The 23,322-nt window shown below is 46.2% G+C and overlaps 1 protein-coding gene across 1 annotated transcript in view; it reads left to right on the top strand.

The window, feature by feature from the left end:
• Positions 1-23,322, top strand: part of LOC138246912 (serine protease 27-like) — a 175,667-nt gene that overhangs the window by 87,107 nt on the left and 65,238 nt on the right. The window contains exon 3 of the mRNA XM_069201659.1: positions 6,822-7,096. Within this exon, the coding sequence (XP_069057760.1) occupies positions 6,822-7,096 (275 nt within the window). The remainder of the gene's footprint in view (positions 1-6,821; positions 7,097-23,322) is intronic.

Here is a 23,322-nt window from a genome sequence, read left to right as displayed (position 1 = left end):
CGGTTCAGGGATCCCCCAGCCCCTGCTCTGATGCGAAAGTGGACAAAGGAAATGGGAGTGACCACTTCCCTGTCCATCACCACCCAGGGGTGGTGCCCAGAGCTCCTCCAGGGTGTCCCAGACCTCTGCCACCGTGAATGCAGATGTGTGAGGGCACAATGGAGACCTCTGAGTGGCCAGTGCCAGCAGGTGATGTCAGAGATCCCTCCTGATAGGCTCTTACCTGGTTAGGTAGCCAATCCTCCTCTGAGGGCTATTTAGGGTCTCTCCTGTGGGTTTCTCGTCAGATAACGAATGCAAGAGCTCACCAGAGTTCCTCTGCATCTCTCTCTCTTCAACTTCTGCCAGGGATCGACCGCTGACTGCTCCAGGACGCCTGCAAAATTGCAACAAAGTAGCAAGACGACTACCAGCAACATTGTAGCGCCTAATCCTGCCGGCTTTCTAGACTGTTTCCTGGTGGTGCATGCTCTGAGGGCTGTCTGCCTTCACCCTGCACTGGAAGCCAAGAAGAAATCTCCTGTGGGTCGACGGAATCTTCCTCCTGCTAACGCAGGCACCAAACTTCTGCATCGCTGGTTCTCTGGGTCCCCTCTCATCTTGACAAGTGTGGTCCCTGGAACACAGGAGCTGGATCCAAGTGATCCCGACAGTCCAGAGGTCCTTCTGTCCAAATGTGGTGGAGGTAAGTCCTTGCCTCCCCACGCCAGACGCCAGACAGTAATCCTGTGTACTGTGGGATCTGCAGCTGCTAGGGCTTCTGTGCACTCTTGCAAGGAATCCTTCATGCACAGCATAGCCCAGGTCTCCAGCACTCTGTCCTGCATTGCTCAACTCGCTAAGTTGACCACCGACTTCGTGGGACCCTCTTTTGCTGTGTTGAGACAATCGCCGTGCTCAGATTTCTTGAACGCCTGTTCAAGTACTTCTGCGAGTGCTCCCTGCTTCTGCATGGGCTCTCTGTCTTGCTGAGTGCCCCCTCTGTCTCCTCCTCCAAGGGGCGACCTCCTGGTCCTTCCTGGTCCCGGGCAGCACCCATTTTTCTTCAACCGTGACTCTTGCAGCTAGCAAGGCTTGTTTGCGGTCTTTCTGCGTGGAAACAACTCTGCATCCTCCAGCACACCGTGGGACATCTTCTGACCAAAGGAGAAGTTCCTGGCACCTTCCGTTGTTGCAGAATATTTGGCTTCTTCCACCCAGAGGCAGCCCTTTTACATCTTCATCCGGGGTTTAGTGGGCTCCTGCCCCCCCTGGACACTTGCGCGACTCTTGGACTTAGTCCCCTTCCTTTACAGGTCCTCAGGTCTACGAATCCATCTTTAGTGCTTTGCAGTCAGTTGTTGCCTTTGCAGAATCCCCTATCTCGACTTCACTGTCTTTCTGGGGTAGTAGGGTAACTTTACTCCTACTTTTCAGAGTCTTGGGGTGGGGTATCTTGGACACCCTTGGGCCCATATTTATACTTTTTTTAGCGCCGCATTTGGGTAATTTTTTGTACGCAAAATCGGCGCAAACTTACAAAATTCAATTGTATTTTGTAAGTTTGTGCCGCTTTTGCGTAAAAAAATGACGCAAATGCGGCGCTAAGAAAGTATAAATATGGGCCTTAGTGTTTTCTTACACTCCCAGCGACCCTCTACACACTACACTATGCCTGAGGTCCATTTGTGGTTCGCATTCCACTTTTGGAGTATATGGTTTGTGTTGCCCATAGGCCTATTGTCTCCAATTGCATCCTATTATATTCTACAGTGTTTGCACTACTTTTCTAACTGTTTACTTACCTGATTTAGTTTGTGTGTATATTTTGTGTATATTACTTACCTCCTAAGGGAGTATATCCTCTGAGATACTTTTGACATATTGTCACTAAAATAAAGTATCTTTATTTTTAGTAACTCTGAGTATTGTTTTTCTTATGATATAGTGCTATATGATATAAGTGGTATAGTAGGAGCTTTGCATGCCTCCTAGTTCAGCCTAAGCTGCTCTACTATAGCTACCTCTATCAGCCTAAGCTGCTAGAACACTACTAATCTACTAATAAGGGATAACTGGACCTGGCACAAGGTGTAAGTACCATCAGGTACCCACTATAAGCCAGGCCAGCCTCCTACAATGTGTATATGTATCTGAATAGATAGATAGATAGATAGATAGATAGATAGATAGATAGATAGATAGATAGATAGATAGATAGATTAGATAGAACTGTTATTATGAATAATACCTATAAAATTAACCCAATTTAAAAATCTTGATAAACCAACAATTCAATCAAAAATCTACAAATAAATAAACAATTAACCAAATAAATAACTTACACAATTATCATTTAAATAAATACATTATGTAAAAAATATATATTGGAAAAGGTAATTTATATAGTGAAAAAAACACCAATCAACTACAAACCCAATAACCCGCTACTAAATGAACAATTTCTAATTCAAATAAAATAAAATTACAATTCAGATAACAATTTACAAAACATAGTACAGCAAGTTAAACACAAATATTATTACATTACTAATAACTTGTAATATCCAGATAACTAAAATGTATCAAACTAACTAAAAACAATATATTATGCAACAATATTAAAGCAATATTGTATACAACTTTATTGTGAAAAACAATTTTAGATACCTAAAAAATATTATTCTTACCTCCGATGTCACATTACATGATATTCTTGATATCACAGTATTATGGCTAGAGTATTTGATACCCATGATATTTTTTGAGCCAATATTTCTGCAACTTCATGATTGCAGATCAAGTGGTGATCTCACCATCATCCGTAAAAGAGCTTTTCAATTGACAACTCTTGGAGCACCTTCCACCGTTCCTCCCAATGCCTATTCTTCAAACCTTGCTTTTCTTTCTTTCTTCTCACCACATTTCATCTTGTATGCTCCTCCTAAGGCTACAACAATGCTACAAACGCACTTAATCTCTGACTCTAGTGACCTACAATCTACAGGTACCATACCTTTTGTATAAAACACTTATCTCAGTGACCCACTACCTCCCAGAAAACCTTTAGTTAATTTAATTAAAAATGATGAGGGATTCTTTCTTGGGTATCACCACCACAATCCAGTTCACCACACATACCACTATACCCAATGACTGCAAAGGTGACAATCTGTATCTAGTCAAATCTGTTCTACATTCTCTTAGATGTCCATAACCTGTCCTCACAAACCTTTTGGAAAAAAAATCCATATCAGTTAAAATGCCACCCTGAACTGAACGCACCAATAAAACAAATAAAACACATGGCAGCAGATTTGAGGAATTTTTCCCATTTAAACTTTCAAACAAAGACTAAACCTACCTTCTAATGCCTTCTATTAACTCTGATTGGCTGCTACACATGACACTACTTTCTCTGGCTGATCAATATGTGCCTTCACACATTACTACAGTCAATCCTTAACCTTCTGCACTCTGGATATAGAACCTAAATGCTGATAAAAGGATTATCAAAAAGGTCATGCCACTGGTAAAAAAAAACTAGATCTCCTGGAATAGTCAGAACTACAAAAGCTAGTACAATCTTAATACATCCCCAAATTCAGAAACAAATCCAAAGCTGTTTACAAACATGTAAAGCACTCCTATTGTGTACTTTCCCCTGCTCATATCCATCATGTAGTTCAAGAATCTAAAGACTTTAAAGGTTACCTGATTAGGGAAATACGCATGATCCTGTAATGACATCAACACCAGAAATACTGACACTAACATAACTCTCATTCATTTCTGCCTTATCCACGTGTGGTACCTACTACCTTAAAGAATCCAATTTCCTAATATCTCTAATGGTAACCACTTACAATAATCCATTCCTCCCAAAAATAATTAAATTCCATCCACCTGAAAGCCTTATCCTTTCCTTGATGTGTCAACTTATCCTTCTATGAAAACATCTTCCCATCCTTGGCCCCATGCTATTCTCCAATAGGAATCAATTTGTTAACATGAAACTCATTCCCCTTCTCACTACCTCTTTCCTTTGTCATGGCTAAGCTCATATTTGAGCTTATACTATTTAAACTGTACATTGAGTCTCTGGAAGGAGTACTTATCCAGCGGAACAGTACTCATCTTCAGTATACCAATGGCATTCTAATTTGCCTCAAAAGTACCAAAGGCAAGGCATGTCTAAAATACAGATTGTGCCTGGATGGCACCCAAACATCTATGTTTGATGTTTAGCTTAACCATAACCCAACTAATATTGAGTTATTCTCATAAATTGTGGCACATTCCAACCCCAAGACAAGAACTACTTCAGTAGCTTGAATCTTGATTTATTATCATCCTGCTTCAGTCTATGTAAAATGCTAGGGCTTTTATATTGACTCAAACCTGTTGTTCAAGAATTATCTGATGAGAAGAGCCAATGTAGCCGTCTTTCAAATCAGTCATCCGGTCAAAAACAAGCTGTTCCTCCAATAAAATTTCTACCTCTCCACAGTCTAGGTCATCATTATATTTCAGATCAGTGGATTCAATGCCTTATTAAAGGACCTCTCAAATACCACTCTCTAAACCAACGATTGTAGTACTTACCACAGACCAATTGATAATAGACTTTGACAAACTTAATGAACATTGTTTCAAATGTAAAACAACTGCATTGGCAAATGACAACCACACTGTCAACTGGCAATGGTGTAAACCACCAGGCCCCAGTGGTTACATTTAAAAGCCAGATATATCAGAAAACGTGCCCTCAAGCAGGTATTTTATTTATATACTTTGAAATTATGAAATATCCTCCTACTGCACCTGGCAATAATCCCCAATACAGTAAAAAAATAATATGCAGAAAGTATCATACTAAAATGGTTGAGAACAGCTGTTGGTTTGGCTCAGCTTACAGAGAATATTGAGTTAGTGAACAATCAGATCCAATAAAAATGTATATAATACGCATTTGGTGTTATATATGTAAAAGAGATTCCAGAAGAAGTTGAAAAACAGAAAAGATTGTGTGAGGAGTTTGTTCAAAATGTTCATATCTACTCTAGATATACCTGCAAAAATAAGCTTAAAATATAAGCAGCTGAGAGGGTACAACACCAAATCTCAATGCTAGCAAAGGCATGGCATGATCTTTACTGCCTGTGGATTTCTTTACACAAGACCCATACTATACCTTTTCATTCAAATACAAATACTAACAAGAAGAGGGATTTGGGTAACATATTCACAATATAATTTATTTATAGGAGATAAGAGTGGTCAAGAAAGTATTTCTAGTTCTCAGACCATGCATGTGAAAGCAAGACATCCATTATCACGGCCAGGAGTCTTCGACGGTTAAAAAAAAACGTACACCTTTCTAATAAGAAGTAAGTCATACCTTATTGACAATTTACCAAACATAACAATAGGCACTATTACAGTCAGATGATACAGCAAGTAAAGCCAAAGATAAAATCACAGATAACTTTGCCACAACAAAGATAGGCGTTCTGTTAACTACAGAAAAAAAAAAAATGGTTCTGAGAGTTTGAGCAATTAGCTTGGAAAGTTACATAGAATACTTGGTAGACTAACAAAACATTCATGTAAAGGTCTATAAATTCTCAGAACATTTCTTCATGAACTGGCATCAAGCTTTGTGAAAATAGGAGGGATTTACAATAAAACCTTCTGATGCTATTGTCCTTGCAAGCTAGCTTGTCTAATTCACTTGGATATAAAGCACATGAAATAAACCCACTAGATTTAATAGAAAGCTTTATTTCTCAATTTCACAGCCTACATTATGTGTTCTCTCTGACAGGCACCATGTAGAGAACTTTAAACATTAGCTTACTATCTGTCCCAAGTGAATAGTTAGAAACTTTACTTATATGAAGGGAAAATATAACATCTTAAATCAGAGCTACAAAAATGATGCTCCCTCATCGAGTGACTAATAAGAAGGCCATATATCTTACTAGGAATAAACTTAAGGATGTTTCTTGATGAAGGATGAAACAGGAGAGCATTATCCTATGCATGTCTCTAAAGAGATTTCGAAGTACCTTAGAGGAGATGGCCAAAAAGTACTATCCCTCGAGGTACATGTTGAATTCTAAGGTCTTGTGGTATTGAAAGGAGAGAAGAAATATGCATGAGTTTCCAGAACTGATCGGAAAAGTACAGGGCATAGAATTAAAGGCTTTAAAAAATAACATTTTTCTTGGGATTTCTGCAGAGGGAACTACCTACTTTTGTCAGGGGCACACATAAATGTCCGTGGATAGCCAAAAAGCTAGGATTCGGTTAAAATTGGAGTTTGGAGTTTATCTTCAGAAGGAATTAGGACGCTAGATACAAATACTTGATCAACGCGGCCATAGAGGTTTTATGGCCTGATTCATGCACGCGTTAAATAGGCACTTGATATAGCTAACATGTTTTCAATTTTGTAATTCATGGTTTTGAGAAGGCATTAAGTGGTAACTTTTAGATGCTGAATAGAACAGTAGCCAGGGCGACGTGGATCTTATCCTTACGTTTTTGGCTCATGCAGATGTTGTAGGAAGGATGAACGATTCCAAGCTCCTGTGACTCTAGGTAACAGTGAACGTTTTACAAACGGTGGTTGTAATAACCTGGATTTTACTTAGTCATGGACAATCTAACTGAAATAAATGAAAAATATTCTATTGTACATCAAGGGCCTAATTAGTGTGTGTTCATTAAAAAAATAGATTAATTGACTTTCAGGGAGTGCCTTACAATATTGCACACAGAGCATCAGTTGTGGACTACTGGATTTTTCTAAAACGCATCTGCTTGGTGTTTTCCAGGACATACGATTCCCCAAAAGATTTCCATGTAGTTTCGGGACTGCACCAGTTAAACCAATGGCATCAAGAGGGTAGTCGTTCGGTGGTGAAGCACGTGATCCTCAACCCTCGCTTCCTAGGTACACCAGGAGGCGGGGATATCGCTTTACTGAAGCTGGAGACACCCCTAACCTTCACAAGTCGTGTCCTTCCCGTCTGTCTGCCGGACAGCTCTGTTCAGTTTGAGGCTGGGATGGAATGTTGGGTCACCGGCTGGGGGAGCATTGCGGAACATGGTAAGACAGATAGGAAAAGTCCTCGAAATATTACAAAAATATAAGTTAGAAAAGAAAAGCACCTATGGTAAAAATGAGATATATGTCAAAAAGTTGTAACTCATAGAAAAAAAGGCAGGTAATTCCTCATCACTGTGGTTTTCTTCTTACACATGTCTAATAAATAATAATAAACAGTGTTCCGATCCATCTTCAAGATGCTTATAAATACTCACCTTAAGGGAGACATATGAGGAATATTATCTTTTGGGTAAGATTACAAATTTTAAGATTATACAAAAGCCACTCTCCCCCATCCTTGATAATTTCTGTACCCAGAGCTAAATCTTCAAGTTATAAATCGAGGTAAAACAGGTGGATGTTTCACAGTTCAATATTACACATTACCTAGAGGTGGTTGCCACTAGGTAGTTACACTTAGGACCATGATTCCATAGTAAAAGCGTTTTTTGGCGCTTATATCTTTGGCACCGTTTGACTCATCTATACAAAGTTTAAAAAAAAAGTGTTGTGGTGATTCTTGTTGTGCACTGAAAGTTTTGGGATGACCCATGAGGCAGGGGCTGAGAAAAAGGGGGGATCAAAAAAGTTGCATCTCATGTTAATTCCCATAGGAACTTTAGCGCGTTTACAGCATGAACCACTGGACATAATTACACCAAATTTGACAGAAAGCTAGCTTTCGGTACGCAGATTGATCTTTTGCTTATTTGATGTAAAGCCATTCAGTAGTTTTTGAGAAATTTAGGAGAATCCAAATTTGTATATCTCTGGCCACGAAGTATTCGTTGAAAAAGATGAGCTTGTGCAGGGAAATGTACAGCTCTGATTGGCTGCCAACACTTAAAACTAGGAAGTGTTGGCAGCCATCTTGGGACTTGGCTTCAGCCGAGTCTCAGAAAGAAACTAAAAAAAAAAAAAGAAAAGGTGCCACGGTAGGGACACCCTGACCTCTTAGCTCTGATGGCGGGGTCCCAGAGGGAACCCCCCCCCCCCCCCAGAGCAAAAAAGCATAAAAATTGTTTTTGCCACAAAATCGTGATATGCATGAATTTGCAGCATTTTTTTTTTTAAAAACCAAGCATGGGCTACCATGCTTGTTTTTTAATAAGCACCCAGGTGGGCAAGGTCACAGACCCCTACAGCCCCAGGGACTACCACTTTTCTGGGGCAATTTATGTCATTTATGCGGGGTGGCCCGTGAACCACCCCGGATCCTGGGACCACCACCTTCCCAAGGCAAAATGCATGAATTGTGCAGGGGAGGCCCGTGGGCCTCCCCCACAGCCCTTGGGAACACCACATCCCAGGGGTGAAGCTCTTATAGTTTGCAGGGGTGCGACCCCCCCCTGCCCCGGGGACCACCACCTCCCTGGCGCAAAATTAATTATGGGTGTGAGGGAGGCCCGTCAGCCTTCCCCACAGCCCCAGGAACCCCCACCTCAATGGGGCTTTAGGAATATATGTGTGTGGGGGGCACATGGCCTCCCACTTCCCTTGGGATCAACACCTCCCCAGGGCTATATTTAAATTGTTTGGGGGAGGCACGCAGCCCCTGCTGCCCATGAGACCACCACCTCCCGGGGAAAAGAGTTAGCAAAGTGAAGGGAGTCTGTTTCAGACCTTCTGTAGTCCCGGGGACCACCACCTCCCTGGGTCTATGTGCATATTGGAGGGGGCACATGGCCCCCCTCGTGGAGCCACTGATGGCCTTGAGGACCGCTAACCCCAGAGCCGGCCCTTGCTATGTCCTGGGTGCCCAGCTTTGAAGCTGCAGTCAAGACACAACAAACACTCTGCTTTTTGACAGTAGGACCTGTCCATCTAATTATCAACCCATCTTGCTTTTAGATGAAACAGGTAAGGTCTATGGACTGGCTCTTTTTACCTGGATATAAGAATGGGCGGATGCAAAGAATATCCTAGCTGATAATCACGCAGGAACAATTGAACGGTTAATGCTCTTGTACTTAATTTTTACGAATTAATAACGAGAATTAAAAGTTTGTGTAATAAAATGTGTTTTATTTGATGTACTAATGTGATGTATTATTCACTTGCCTTAGCCTAAATGAAGCCTGTTAGGCCCTGTCATTCACGACTTTGCGGAGAATGCGCATTCATTATCATAACGTGAGCTGTCTTTCAGATTTCATTACCATGAGAAGACTAGCTTTGGTAAAAGACCCCTATTGTTTTAGCTATAGAGAGCACATGAAACAATGCCCTTGAATGTAGAACAGCCTGAACTGTGAACTGACGGCATACAATTGTTTCAAACTCGTGTGGAGCTACGTGGATGGATGATGTTCCCATGACACAATTGGGAAAATTTGCCAATGTTTCAACTTGGAGTTGTGTGATCAATTTCTATTGGATGATGCCCCTTCAATGTAAAATGGACTGCCACTCAGAGCGAATCAGAATGCCATATGAACTTTGATATGCCGTTGACCAGTTGGATTTTGGTCAGATCTTCCCCTGTAGAGACCTTCTCAGATGCAGATGAAGAACCCTGCTTGCTGAGCCCATTGGAAATGTATCTTCATCTCTGTTTTGCCCCCTTGAGATGCCCTGCTGAGACTTAGAGATTTTCTTCCTAACCCCTGCAGAAGACTCCTGATTGAGCTTCTGATATGCTGACGCTTTCCCTTTTTACCTATCTTTTGACCACCTTAGTTAGTTGCATGTTGCCTGAGATTATCCTTTTCCAAATTCTTTTTTGTACTTTTTGTTCTTTTGTCTTTTGACTGCATGTGTTCCACCCCACACATGTTCATCCCTGATTTGGCTAGTTGTAGGGTTCCTCATGCCCAGCTAAATTATAACTCTGCTGATTTGAAATTGGCTTGATGCTTGTTAAACCTGACCAACACTTGATTTCTGTATCTGAGATAATCTTGTTAATGTTTTGTACTGTTCTTATTGAATGCTTAGTTTTACTAATGTTAGTTTGTCTGAAGTTATTTTGTCACCTTGGGCAACCCTTGGTTAGTCTGTACCTTTATAAGTTTGTCTTGAGAGTTGTCTACATGAATTTGAGCTTAAATGCGTAAGAAATCCCATAACCTTATTTCTGACTGGAATTTTCCTTGTATGGCCTCACATTGGCCATACTGTGTAACTTAATTGGGTTTGTAATGAAATTGTGTTAATGGTTCTACCACATCCTATGCAGGGTCCAAAGATCTGTTGACCTCAATGAGCATTGAGGCCTGCGAAGGATGAAAATGATTGAGCAATACACTCCAGTACATCAGCAAAAGTGTGCTATGGTCTGAATTGAGAGACTACTATTAGCTTTCCAGTCCTCACAGATGTGCAGCAGGGGTGTGTATTAGCACCCCTGCTTTTTTGGTTTAAATTTCTTTATTGAGTTTCAACAAAGGAAAAGAGAAAAGGGTGATGCAGCACCCTCCAAACGTTGAAAGGAAGACAAACGGTCAATCAACCAAATCCCCCCCCCCGGGTGCACTTGTTTGCTAACACGCTATGCTAGGGCTGTTAGTGTAGCCTCCTACTATTGTGCATCCCTAGGAGTTGCCCTCCTCGAGGAGGCGTAGGGGTCATAGATATTTAGGGCAGGTCAGTTCTCTGAACTCTCCAGAGAGGAGAGTCAGAAAGGGTCTCCATTTCTCTCTGTATGCTTGCCCCTGCGCTGTAAAGGTAAGTGTAAGCTTTTTCATTCCCAAGATCTGCCATAGCCGATGTAACCAACCCAACTGCGTAGGGACCTGTGGGGATCCCCAATGTGCCAGAATGTTCTGTAGGGCCGCACCTAAGGCTAAGTTAATCTGGCGCACCCTCAAAGACTTGAGTGGGAACGTCAGAGGATGTGGAAGACACAGTACGATGTAAACCAAGAATCTTGGGAGCTGGGTATGCATATGGCAGTCTATTTCATCCACAATGCCTTCCCAGTAAGAGGCTAGCTTTGGGCAGTCCCACAGAAGATGGGTCAATGTGCCTGGATCCCTGCATCCCTCCAGCACAGAGGTGAGCATGAACGGTCACACTTGTGAAGCCGGGCCGGGGTGAGGTACCAGTAGGTGGCTATCTTCATTGCGGTCTCTGTGCTGGCTGTACAGTGTGCTGTGTGGCGTGCACTACAGTAGATCGCCATCCACTCCGTGGGTGTTAAGGGTCTACCTGATTCTGCCTCCCATCTTGCCTGGCTCGGGATTCTGGATTGCAGGGGTGCTTGTTGTAGTATCTCACAGAGGTCTGAGATTATGGTGGTCATTATGACATTGGCGGCGACTGTTAAAGTGGCGGTAATACCAACAGGCTGGCAGTAATTACCACCAAATTATGACCATGGTGGTGATCCCTCCCATAGACAGCCAATGTACCACACCAACCGCCAGGGCGTTAACACCACTGACCACGGCGGTAGCCATCAACAGCCAGGATGAATACAAGGTACTGCCCACCATATTATGACATAGCAAACCACCAGGATTTCCAGGGCGGTACTAACACCATCAAAAGCCTGGCGGAAACAGAACACAGAAAACAAAAGAGTCACCAACAAGTACACAGAGGACTCCACCACTGCCATGGAAGCAGAACTTCAAGTCTTCACCATACTCTTCTACACAATGGCCCTCCTGGAACATCAATGCAGACGAAGGCGTGTGCTGCTGTGACCTGTGTCTGGATCCTACCATGACCCGTGTGACAGGGGAAAGGTCCCCTGCCTTCACTTCGGAGGAGTTAGAGCCCCTGGTGGATGGAGTCCTACCCCTTTAAGGACAGCTGTATGGGCCTCCAGACCAACAGATAAGTACACCATGGGGACGATGCATGTAACAAGGTGCGGATATGTCTGGTGGTAGTGTACATGCAGGGCTCCGGGTGATGTGTGTGCCAGTGGAGATGAAAATGTAATTTGTGGGCCATATGTGTGACAGGCAGATTTGTATGATTAACGGTGTCCTCCTGTCTGTATTACCTCTGCAGGTCAGCGCCCATCAGAAGAAAGGATTGTGGTGTGCCATTGCCAAGGAGGTATGTTGAGGGGTGGTTCACCTTCTGCAGGGGGTAGTGTGCTGGTGGCCTATGGGTCCTGTGGCAGGGCCTCCTGTCTACTAGCTGCAGCAGATGTGTTGGGCTGTTCAGTTGCCTGGCTAGTGGAAGGGGCCCACTGGTGTGCTGTACATTCCCTCATGATGTTGGCCATATCAGCCAGCACCTCTGCTATGGAGACCATGGTGGTGTTGAGAGCCTACAAATCTTCCCTGATCTCCTGATGGTGTACCTCCTGCAGCTGCTTGTTCTTCTGCTTGTTGTTAAGAATCAAGCCCATCTTGTCCTGGGATTGTTAGTAAGCCCCCAGGACATTAGTGAGTGCCTCCTGGAGAGTTGGTTCCCTGGGCCTGTCCTCCCTGTGGCGCACAGCTGTCCTCCGAGTGTCCCTGTCCCCCAGTGTGTCTGTCTTCTGAACGGTGTGCCCACTGCCACTGACCCCAGGTCACTGATTGTCTTGGCTGTGAGGTGTGGACTGGGGTCCCTGTACAGGTGGGCACACTCCTGATTGACGTGTCCTGGGGACAGAGGTGTGGGGATGTTGGGTGGGTGCTGTGGTGTTGGATACTGAGGGGGAATGCTCTGTGGTGGACTGTGAGTGGGCTGGGGAGGCCGACTGACTAGTAGTCCCTGATGGGCCAGGTAGTTCATCCAAATCCAGAAGTCCAGAGTTACTGTCATCACTGGGGGCATCTTCTGTTGAGGGACTGGATAGTCGTGGCACATCCTTGCCACTGGTATTGGCTGGGGCACCTGTGGTGATGTAAGTGTTGTGTTATGCTTCATGTCTGTGACATATTTGACATCCCTAGCTTCCCCTATATCGTTGCTGTTGCCCTGCCACCTTTGTTTGTGTATGGTGATGTATTGTGGGACTAACAAGTTCTCCATGCTGTGCATGCTTTGGTGATGGGTGTACATGCAGGGCTGGGAGGGCTGTACATGCATTGGTATGGCATGCAGGGCTTGGCATTGGAGTTAGTCATGTGTGTAGGCGCACTGTGTGGGAAGGAGTCAGGGTGAGGGGGTGAGATGGCATGCAGGGGTGGGGGGGTGATAAGTAGTAAATATTGACTCACCAGTGTCCAGTCCTCTGGCTACTCCAGTGAGTCCCTTAGGATGCAGGATTGCCAAGACTTGCTCCTCCCATGCTGTCAGCTGTGGGGGAGGAGGTGGGTTCCACCGCCAGTCTTCTGGATTGCGAGCTGATGCCTTGCTGCCACGGAACGTACCTTTCCCCGTAGGTCGTTCCACCTCTTCCTGATGTCATCCCGTGTTCCTGGATGTTGTCCTATGTTGTTCACCCTGTCCACGATTCTCCACCATAGCTCTACCTTCCTGGCATTGGAGATTTGCTGTACCTGTGCTCCAAACAGCTGTGGCTCTACACTGATTATTTCCTCCACCATGACCCGCAACTCCTCATCTGTGAAACGGGGGTGCCTTAGTGGGGACATGGGTGTTGTGTGGTGTGTGTTGTGCAGAGGGTGTTGAGTGATGTGATGGGGTGTGGGATGCGTGACGGATGAATGGGTAGTTGTGATGTGTGTGTGTAGTTGTCTCTGTGATTTGCGTGGCTATCTATTGCAGTCTTTTCGTCTTGGCAAAGGATTGTGGGTAATGTGGGTGTGTGTTTTATAGTGCTGTGGGTGGGTGGGTGCGGTACGGTATGTGTATCAGTGTCAGGTGTGTGATTTCAGTTTTGGCCAATGTTATGTTGTTTTGTATTTGGGTGGCCATTCAGACCGCACCGGTGTGTACTGCCAATGGTTTACCGCCATTGAATGTCCGCCGTGGTGATTCATTGGTCATAATGTGGTGGGCATTGTTTTGTCATTGTAACGGTATGGGTATTTATACCAACACTTTTACACAGACCTTTGGCCTGGCGGATATGTTTTTGTGGCAGTATTCTGTTGGTTTAGTGTGTGTGTTTCAAAATATGGCGAATGGATGTTCGCCTCCGCGACGGTATGTTGGCGGGCGTCACCACAGTGGGAAGCGGGATTTACTGGCAATGTCATAATAAGGGCCTATATGTTTGTTTGTTGTCTTCAACAGTAGCTATTTCTCGTATGGCATGAGGGTTCAGCTCGCCCCTTCCAACGTCGAGAGATTCATCACCCAGTGATGAATCTGGAGGAAGCGCATTTTCTCAGTCTCTGGTAGGGAGTGGGTGTTCTGCAATCTTTCAAAGGGTAGCAGACCTTTTTAATCGAACAAATGTCCAATCGATAGGCATGTTGGGGAGTTCAAGGAACATAAGGAGCCTTGGTCCAAACCTGGTGTGAAGTCCATGTTCCCCACTATGGGCTCCATAGCAGAGGGGAAAGATGTCAGTCCTCTAGTGCGTACTGCTTGATCCCATGCCTTCATAGTTGCTGTAGTGCCGGGGGAGGAGTATGGTCCCCAGGGTCTATGACAACGCAGGAGAAAGGGGATCTTCCAGAGGGGGGGTCCCAGCAATTGCACAGTCCATGAATAGCCATTGTTTATCAGACTCCGGTCTGGACCACTGGACCAGGTACCCAAGGTGGGTCACCCTGTAGTATTGCTGATGGTCTGAGATCCCCAGGTCCCCCTTAAGCGGGGGTTGAGAAGCTAGCTGTCAGGTCATTCTAGATTTTCCCCCAGCCCATATAATGTGATTAACTTTGCTCTGTAATGCTTGAAGGGAGCTAGGAGGGGACTCCCCCAGATGCGCCTGAAAGAGGAACAAGGCCCTGGGTAAGACTGACATTTTTATGGCTGCTATTCTCCTAGCCATGAGATAGGAAGAAGTCTCCATTGGGTCAGGTCTTTTTTAACACTCTGAAGCAGAAGCTGATAATTCAGCATTGAAGACTCTGTGATGGTCCTTGCAATCTGTATGCCCAAGTATGGGATGGATGCAGCTTCAGTTAAACGGGTACTGCTGGGCCATCATGGCCACTGTCTCGTTCGGGAGCATGAGACTAAGACCCTCATTGTGACACTGGCGGTAAATCCTGCTTACCGCCATGATGACGGCAGCTAACTTACCACCACAGTGGCGGGTATCCGTTCACCATATTATGACACACACAGCCCAATCCGACAGAATACAGCCACATACACAAATCTGCCAGACCAAAGGTCAGTGATAAACTGGCGGTATCAAAACCCACACCATTACGCCAACAGAACAACGCCCACCACATTATGACCCACGAATCACCACGGCGGACATTCAATGGCGGTAAACCATTGGCGGTACATACCGCAGCGCTCACAATGGACCGCCACATACAAAACAACACCACATTGGACAATTCAAACAACACACACCTGACAACCATACACACACCACACCCACACACCCCCACCACTATAAATCACACACCCACAGTGCCCACAACCCTTTACGAATACAAATCATTGCCACCAGACTGACACCAAGACCACTGCGACAACTAGACACACACAATTCACACACATACACCCCTCACTCACTCCACATCACACACCCCAACATATTACCCAACACACATCACATAACACCCATGGCACCACAAAGGTACCCCCGTTTCACTGAGGAAGAGTTAAGGGTCATGGTGGAGGAAATTGTCAGGGTAGAGCCACAGCTATTTGGAGCACAGGTGCAGCAGATATCAATAGCAAGGAAGATGGAGCTAAGGTGGAGAATTGTGGACAAGGTTAACACCGTGAGACAGCACCCCAGAACAAGGGCCAACATTAGGAAGAGGTGGAACGACCTACGGGGGAAGGTACGTTCCATAGCAGCAAGATACCAGCTTGCTACACAGAGGACTGACGGTGGACCCCCACATCCTCCCCCACAACTCACAGCATGGGAGGAGCAAGTCTTGGCAATACTGTATCCTGACGGCCTGGCCAGAGTTGGAGGAGGACTGGACTCTGGTAAGTCAACTTTCAGCAATTATCACCGCCCATACCTGCATGCCATCACACACCCTCACCCTCAGTCCCATCACTCCACTCCATCCCACACACTCCACCTTCACATCACACTAATCCCAATGCCAAGTACTGCATGCTGTACCAATGCATGGACATCCCTCACAGCCCTGCATGGACACTCATCATTAAAGCATGCACAGCATAGGGAAACTAACGACTCCACCATACACCAACATACACAAGTAAAAGCTGGCAGGGCAAGACCAACCATAGAGGGGAAGCCAGGGATGTACAAATGTCATACACATGAAGAATAATACATCATTTACATCCCCACAGATACCCCAGACAATGTCACTGGAGAGGAGGTACCATCACTATCCAGTCCCCCAACAGAAGAGGCCCACAGTGATGACAGCAACTCTGGACTTCAGGATTTGGACGATCCACCTGTGCCATGAGGGACCTCTGGACAGTCTGTCACCCAAGCCCATTCACAGACCCCCACAGAGCCTCCCCCATCAGGAACCAACACCACAGCACCAACCCAGCATCCCCAAACCTCTGTCCCCAGGACACGTAAATCAGCAGTGTGCCCACCTGTACAGGGACCCCAGGCCACACCTCGCACACAAGACAATCAGGGACCTGGGGTCAGTGGCAGTGGGCACACTGTTCAGGAGACAGAGGCACAGGCCAACAGGAACACTGGGAGGACTGCTATGTGTCAGTGGAAGGACAGGACCAGGTAACCGACTCTCCGGGAGGCACTCTCCAAGATTCTGGGAGCCTACCAACATTCCCAGGACATGATGGGCCAGATCCTAGATAACGTGCAGGAAAACAGGTGGCTGCAGGAGGGACAGTATCAGGGGATCGGGGAGGACTTGTAAGCCACCAGCAACACCCTGATCTCCATAGCAGGGGTGTTGGCAGGCACGGCCAACATTATGAGAGAGGCGGTGTCACACCAGTGGGCTCCTGCCACTAGCCAGTCATCTGAACAGTGCTCCACTTCCACTGCCACAGTGGCCATGAGGCCCCGTCACAGGACCAACAGGCCACCAGCACCCCTCCCCCTGCAGAAGGCGAACCACCCCACAAACGTTCCTTGTGAACCAGACAGAAGCCAGAGACACTTGCTAAGACCACCGCCAGAAAATGAGACTCTCCTGATTGTCCCCCTTGTGTCTCACTCAGTCACCTTGTCCACCTTGAAACTCCATTGCTCCGCTTCCTATGTCCCCATGGACAATGCACCTGTCCTCCAAACAGACTGGAACAATACCGTGGACTTTCCTCCATCATCACCCCATTGCACTTTCCCCTCTATATATAAGCACTACAATAAACACCCTTAGATAAAATTTGACTTTGACTATTTCATGTATTTCAAATATGTATTGATTGAAACAGCTACAACCATTGCAAATGAACTGTACATAGAATGAACATAGAATTAATGGCCTGTAGCTGGCTGTTGTGATCACACCAGGAGAATTTGTCAAATCACCAACATCTGCAAAATGAATATCCAGAGGTAACTGTAAGTGGGCAAAGAAGTGGGAAATGCCAGCATGCCAACGCCGCACAGAATACAACCAAAGTCATAGAAATGTAAAGTTGTACTGTCTCACCTGTGTGTCAATGAAAGTACTGACGAATCACAGATGTTCTGTTGTCCACATTCTCATCCTCTGCCTCCTCATCCTCACTGTCCTCAGGGTCCACTGCTGCCACAGGGGAATCTGCAGTCTGCTCCTCCTGCAGAAAAGGCACATGTCGTCTGAGGGCCAAGTTGTGCAACATGCAGCATGCCACTACTATCTGGCAGACCTTCTTGGGTGAGTAGCACAGGGATCCACCTGGTAGATTGAGGCACTGGAACCTGGCCTTCAGGAGGCCAAAGGCCCTTTCAATGATCCTTCTGATTCGCCCATGTGCCTCATTTTAACGTTTTTCTGCCCTTGTCCTGCATTCCTCAGAAGGGTCAGCAGCCATGATAGTTCTGGGTAACCAGAGTCACCTGCAAATATTGAGGGACAACATTTAGCCACACACTATCCTAAATGGCCACCACCATAGGCATACACCAACATATACTGGGTGGGAACCAGGGCTCACCTATTAGCCACACCCTGTGCGTCTATAGTTGGGCCATCATATTTGTGATGCTGCTATTCCTCAGGACAAAGGCATCATGCACCAACCCAGGATACTTAGCATTGACATGGGAGTTGAACAGGTCCGCCAAGCACACCACCTTCACATTCATGGAGTGGAAACTCTTACGATTCCTGAACACCTTTTCATTCTGGCGGGGGGGTACAAATGCTATATGTGTTCCGTCAATTGTACCAATTATATTAGGGATATGTTCCATTGCATAGAATCCAGCCTGCACAGTGGCCAAATCCTCAACCTGGGGGAATGCAATGTAGCTGCACATGTGTTTTATCAGGGCAGACAATAGTCTTGTTAGCACCTTTGAGAACATGGGCTGTGACTTTCCAGCTGCCAAGCCCACTGTCACTTGGAAGGAACCAGTTACCAGGAAATGGAGAACTGATAGCACTTGCGCAAGAGGGGGGATCCCATTGGGGTGACGGATAGCAAATATCAGGTCAGGCTCCAACTGGGCACACAGCTCTGTGATTGTGGCCCTGTCCAGTCTATAGCTGAGTATTATGTGCCTGTCCTCCAGTGTAGCCATGTCCACCAGGGGTCTGTACACTGGGGTATGTTTCCATCCCCTATTCATCTGCAGTGGTAGGTATCTAAGGGACAAAAGAGTGAGGAGGCTGTCACAAACTGAACAATGGAGCCACAACAGCAGTCTGCAATGTGCAAACATGTTATGGAACAGTGTAACTTGTGAAGTATGTGCCTATATATCCTGTGACACAGAATTAATCCATAGGCCTGTTCCCCCCCCCCGAAGAAACGGCGTCTGCCTGTCCTGTGTGGAGGGAAGGTGGAAGTGAGGTAATGCCGCTGACGTTGTGCGCCGTGGCAGTAGGAGGTCGTGAACCGCTGTGCAATTCCTCATTGGTTATACTTGGGCCCTATGGGGTACAGTGGCCAATGGTGATCTACGCCGGCGGTGACGGTATGCACCACCGCGGACGTGACCAACATTTTCTATCAGATTCCTCACTTGTTTCCTGACCTTACATAGGAGAGGACCTATACTGCATGTGCTGCTGCGACCTGTGTCTGGAACCTACCATGGCCTGTGTGACCGGGGAAAGGGCACCAGCCTTCACTAATGAGGAGTTGGAGAGACTGGTGGATGGGGTCCTTCCCCAGTATGGACAGCTGTATGGGCCTCCAGACTAACAGGTGAGTACACTTTGGGCACGATGCATGTGGCATGAATGTATGGAGTTGTGTGTGAAGGCCTCGTGTGAGGGGGTGGGTGGATGTCCTCTTTGCAGTGTATACGTTTTGTGCTGGGCTATGTGTGTCACAATGGTGATGGAAACGGGTATGGTGGGCCATTTGTGTTCCTGGCTGGACTGTTTGTCTAATGGTGTTCTCCTGTCTGTATTGCCTCTGCAGGTCAGCACCCATAAAAAGAAGGGAATATGGTTTGACATTGCCAAGGAGGTGCGTACCCTGGGGTGTGTGGCAGGCAGAGCATCCACTGTCGGAAACAGTGGGAGGACCTGAGGTGCTGGACATGGTAGACCACGGAGGCCCTGCTGGGGATGGCCTCCCAATGAGGAAGGGGTGCCTGTGCTACCCTTTCCACCCTGATGGCCCGAATACTGGTGGTGGCCTTCCCTGAGCTGGATGGGAGCTTGAGGGCATCACAGCAGCCACAAGGGGGTGAGTACAGTGGCTATCATTGAAACTCACGGCTGGAGGGGTGGTATCCGGGTGGTGGTTGTGTGTCAGTTGGTGCCCCTAGGCCAGGCCAGACATAGCAGCATAGTTCCTCTGGTGGCTAAGGGTTTGATTGTGAAAAACTGCTTACCTAGCTTGTGAGTATTCACTTCTGGGCAGGGCTGCGTGGGTCCCAACTGTGCTGCAGTTGGCGGTGTGCACCCCTCCTCATTCCTTGTTGAGTAGCCATTTCACTGTTAGGGACATGCATAGTGCTTAGGCTTGTTCCCTGTCTGTGAGGGTGCTGTGTAAGCCAACGGTGGTGTTGGTGCAGTCATTGACCCAGTGTATCCTTTGTCTCTCTCCCCTCCTTTCTTGTTTTGTCATCCTGTCCTTATGTGCATTAGGACCATCTGGTGGAGGAGCAGAGGCACCAGTGACAGAGGGAGCTGCATCCCACAGGACCCTGGATGCAGAGTCCACAGATGCTGAGGGCACCAGTGGGACGGAGGGTGAGGGGAGCACCGCAACGGAGACTGGAGGGGACAATACAGACTCTAATGCCTTCTCCGATGGGAGCTCCCTGGTGGTGGCAGACGCCTCTGTGACCACCCCAGCTGCACATACAGCCGCCACCCCCGTACCAGCACCGCTCTCTCGGTAGCCCCTCATCGAGTTGCCTGTGCCCGCTCACCCAGGAGGGTGGACATCTCCTTCGACCAAGGCACCTCAGGCCATGCCCCAGTGAGCCCTGCTGCCCTGAGTGAGGGGGCTATTGACCTCCTGAGATCCATCTCTGTAGGGCAAACAACCATTGTGAATGCCGTCCAGGGGCTGGCAGCCCAGATGCAGCAATATAATGCATTCCTGGAGGGCATTCCCTGTGGATTGGCAGCTCAACAGAGATTGATTCAGGCTCTGGCCTCCTCTCTGATGGCAGCCATTGTCCCTGTTTTTGTCGTCCCCCCTCCAACTACCACTTCCCAGTCCCATTCTCTTCAACCCCAACCCATCCCAAGCACACAGGCAGATGAGCAGGCACACATAACAACACCCAAGAGTGTCACAGGCAAACACAAGCACCACACTTCATCCCACAGGCATTCACACAAACAACATTCATTTGAAGACACAACAATATCCACTCGTTCCACTGTCTCCCCCTCCTCCTCCTCCACCTCCTACTCAGTTACGTCCACACTCACCCCTGCATGCACTACATCATCATCCACTACCAGCATCATCACCACACCAAGCAGAACACACACCTCACTGGCAGACACCTCAACAACATCCATGCACACATCCCCTGTGTCCTCTTCCACCATGTCTGTCCCCCCTCCTAAAGTACACAAACGCAAGCACTCAGACTACCAATAGCCATCCACCTCACAACAGCATACAGCCCATGCACCTGCACCCAAATCCAGCAGACAAACACCTCCAACAACCACTCCCTCATCCTCCACTCTCTTTACTCCTCCCTCTTCCCGTCCCAACGCCCCTAAAAAGCTTTTCCTTTCCCAGATTGACCTCTTCCCTACACCTCCAAGCCCGTCCGACAGGTATGGGCAGGGTAGCAAGGACCCAGACAAGCACCTCAGCCAAACATTCCATGGGCCCATTGGTAGCACCACCGACTTGTGGTGGAAAGGATTCCAGGCCAAAAATACTGAAGGGGAAGGAGCCTGCACCAGCTGCAAAGAAGTGGAAGGAGCCTGCACCAACTGCAAAAAAGGGGAAGGACCTTACAACAACTGAAAAAAGGGGAAGGAGCCTGCACCAGCTGCAGAGAAGGGGAAGGAGCCTGGAGCAGCTGCAAAAAAGGGGAAGGAGCCCGCACCAGCTGCAGAGAAGGGAAAGGAGACCACACCAGAAGGCAGAGGGGGGAAGAGGCCATCCACCAGTGCCAGGAAGGGTAAGGGAACACCAACCCATGAGCAGGTGGAGAGGAGGCAATTTACGCCAGCGGAAGAGGACAGCCATTGTCAGGATACTTCAATTCGATTTCCTCAGAAGCAGAAGATAACTCCTCAGTCCCGACCCGAGCTACTCACAATGAACTTTAATCCTTCGTGCTGAGTACCCCGGAGGGGGAAAGGGGAATGGGACTGTAGAGAGACTGCCACAGAGATGAACGTCAGTACTCAGTCTGCCTCTTCACGTCTAAGATTGGATGCAGCACCTGCAAGAGTCACAGTCACAATTACTAGGGACATACAACATCAGTTTTACACTTTCTACTCTTAACACTTAATTCTCTTTAATTCTATTATTTCTTCACACACCTTGAGTTCTCTGTAGCCTTGCTTCTCTCTATGAATGATAAGCTCTTCTTAAAAATGCTTATTACTGATTCTGGAAGAACTTCTCAACCTTTGTTAGAGATTGGTTTTATGTTGCTATATATATATATATATATAGTTGATGATAATGCGTTCTCCAAATCAACTGATGTTAGTTGGTTTCTACTTTACATTAGAGAGTTCAATTATGTTTATTGCATTGGTAATTCTTGCTTGTAAAAGTTTGTTTCTCCTGTCTTATTTTGACTTCTTTCAATACTTGTATTTGTAAATGCTTGTTTATTAAAGTTTGTTTCTTCTTTCTTACTTCGACATCTGTCGATAACTTGTATTTGTAAATACTTGTTTATTAAAGTTAGTTTCTCCTTTCTGACTTCGACATCTGTCGATAACTTGTATTTGTAAATGCTTGTTTATTAAAGTTCGTTTCTCCTTTCTTACTTCGACATCTGTCGATGACTTGTATTTGTAAATGCTTGTTTATTAAAGTTCGTTTCTCTTTTAAACTCTACTTTGGTTTATTACCGATGCATTTGTAAATGCTTACTTGTTAACATTAATTTCTCCGTTAAACTCAGCCTTCATTTATAACCTTGGTATTTGTAAATACTTGTTAAAGTTCCCTCTTTTGACTTTGGTATCTTAAACAGGAACCTTGTAAACATAAGTTTTATTCATACATTAAACTCTGTAGCCTTGCCAAACCTCCACTGGAACAGTCTACTATCAAACTCCTCAAATAAACCTTGACAATATTTATCACGTTTTCTGTAAAATAGTCTTCAAGTCTATTTTTACCTCACAGGAGTTTCTGCTCTGAAGCGCGCTCTCTCTCCACACAGCTGATTCCTGTCAGACCTCCGTTGAAGTGCGAAGCTTTCAGCTGGTGAACTCATAACCTAGCAACCAACCGATTGCAAGACTAGAACTGTAACTAACCTTCAGGACTCACGACGGCCATCTTGGATCTTCTCTTCTTGATTCTTCCTTTTAAATAAGCGCAAGATTACTCTGCAAACCTTCTTCCAGTTTGGGCTTTGCTGTCTCCACTGAGGATATCTCTGCTTTTCTCAAGCATTTCTTTGATTTGATTTGGCAGGTTTGTGTGGTCATGACAGCCATACACCGCCACCACCACCAGCTGTCACAGAGCCCCCACCGCTA

The sequence above is a fragment of the Pleurodeles waltl genome, chromosome 7, assembly GCF_031143425.1.
Source record: "Pleurodeles waltl isolate 20211129_DDA chromosome 7, aPleWal1.hap1.20221129, whole genome shotgun sequence".
Taxonomy (NCBI): Eukaryota; Metazoa; Chordata; class Amphibia; order Caudata; family Salamandridae; genus Pleurodeles; species Pleurodeles waltl.
This window is presented reverse-complemented; position numbering and strand designations above follow the sequence as displayed.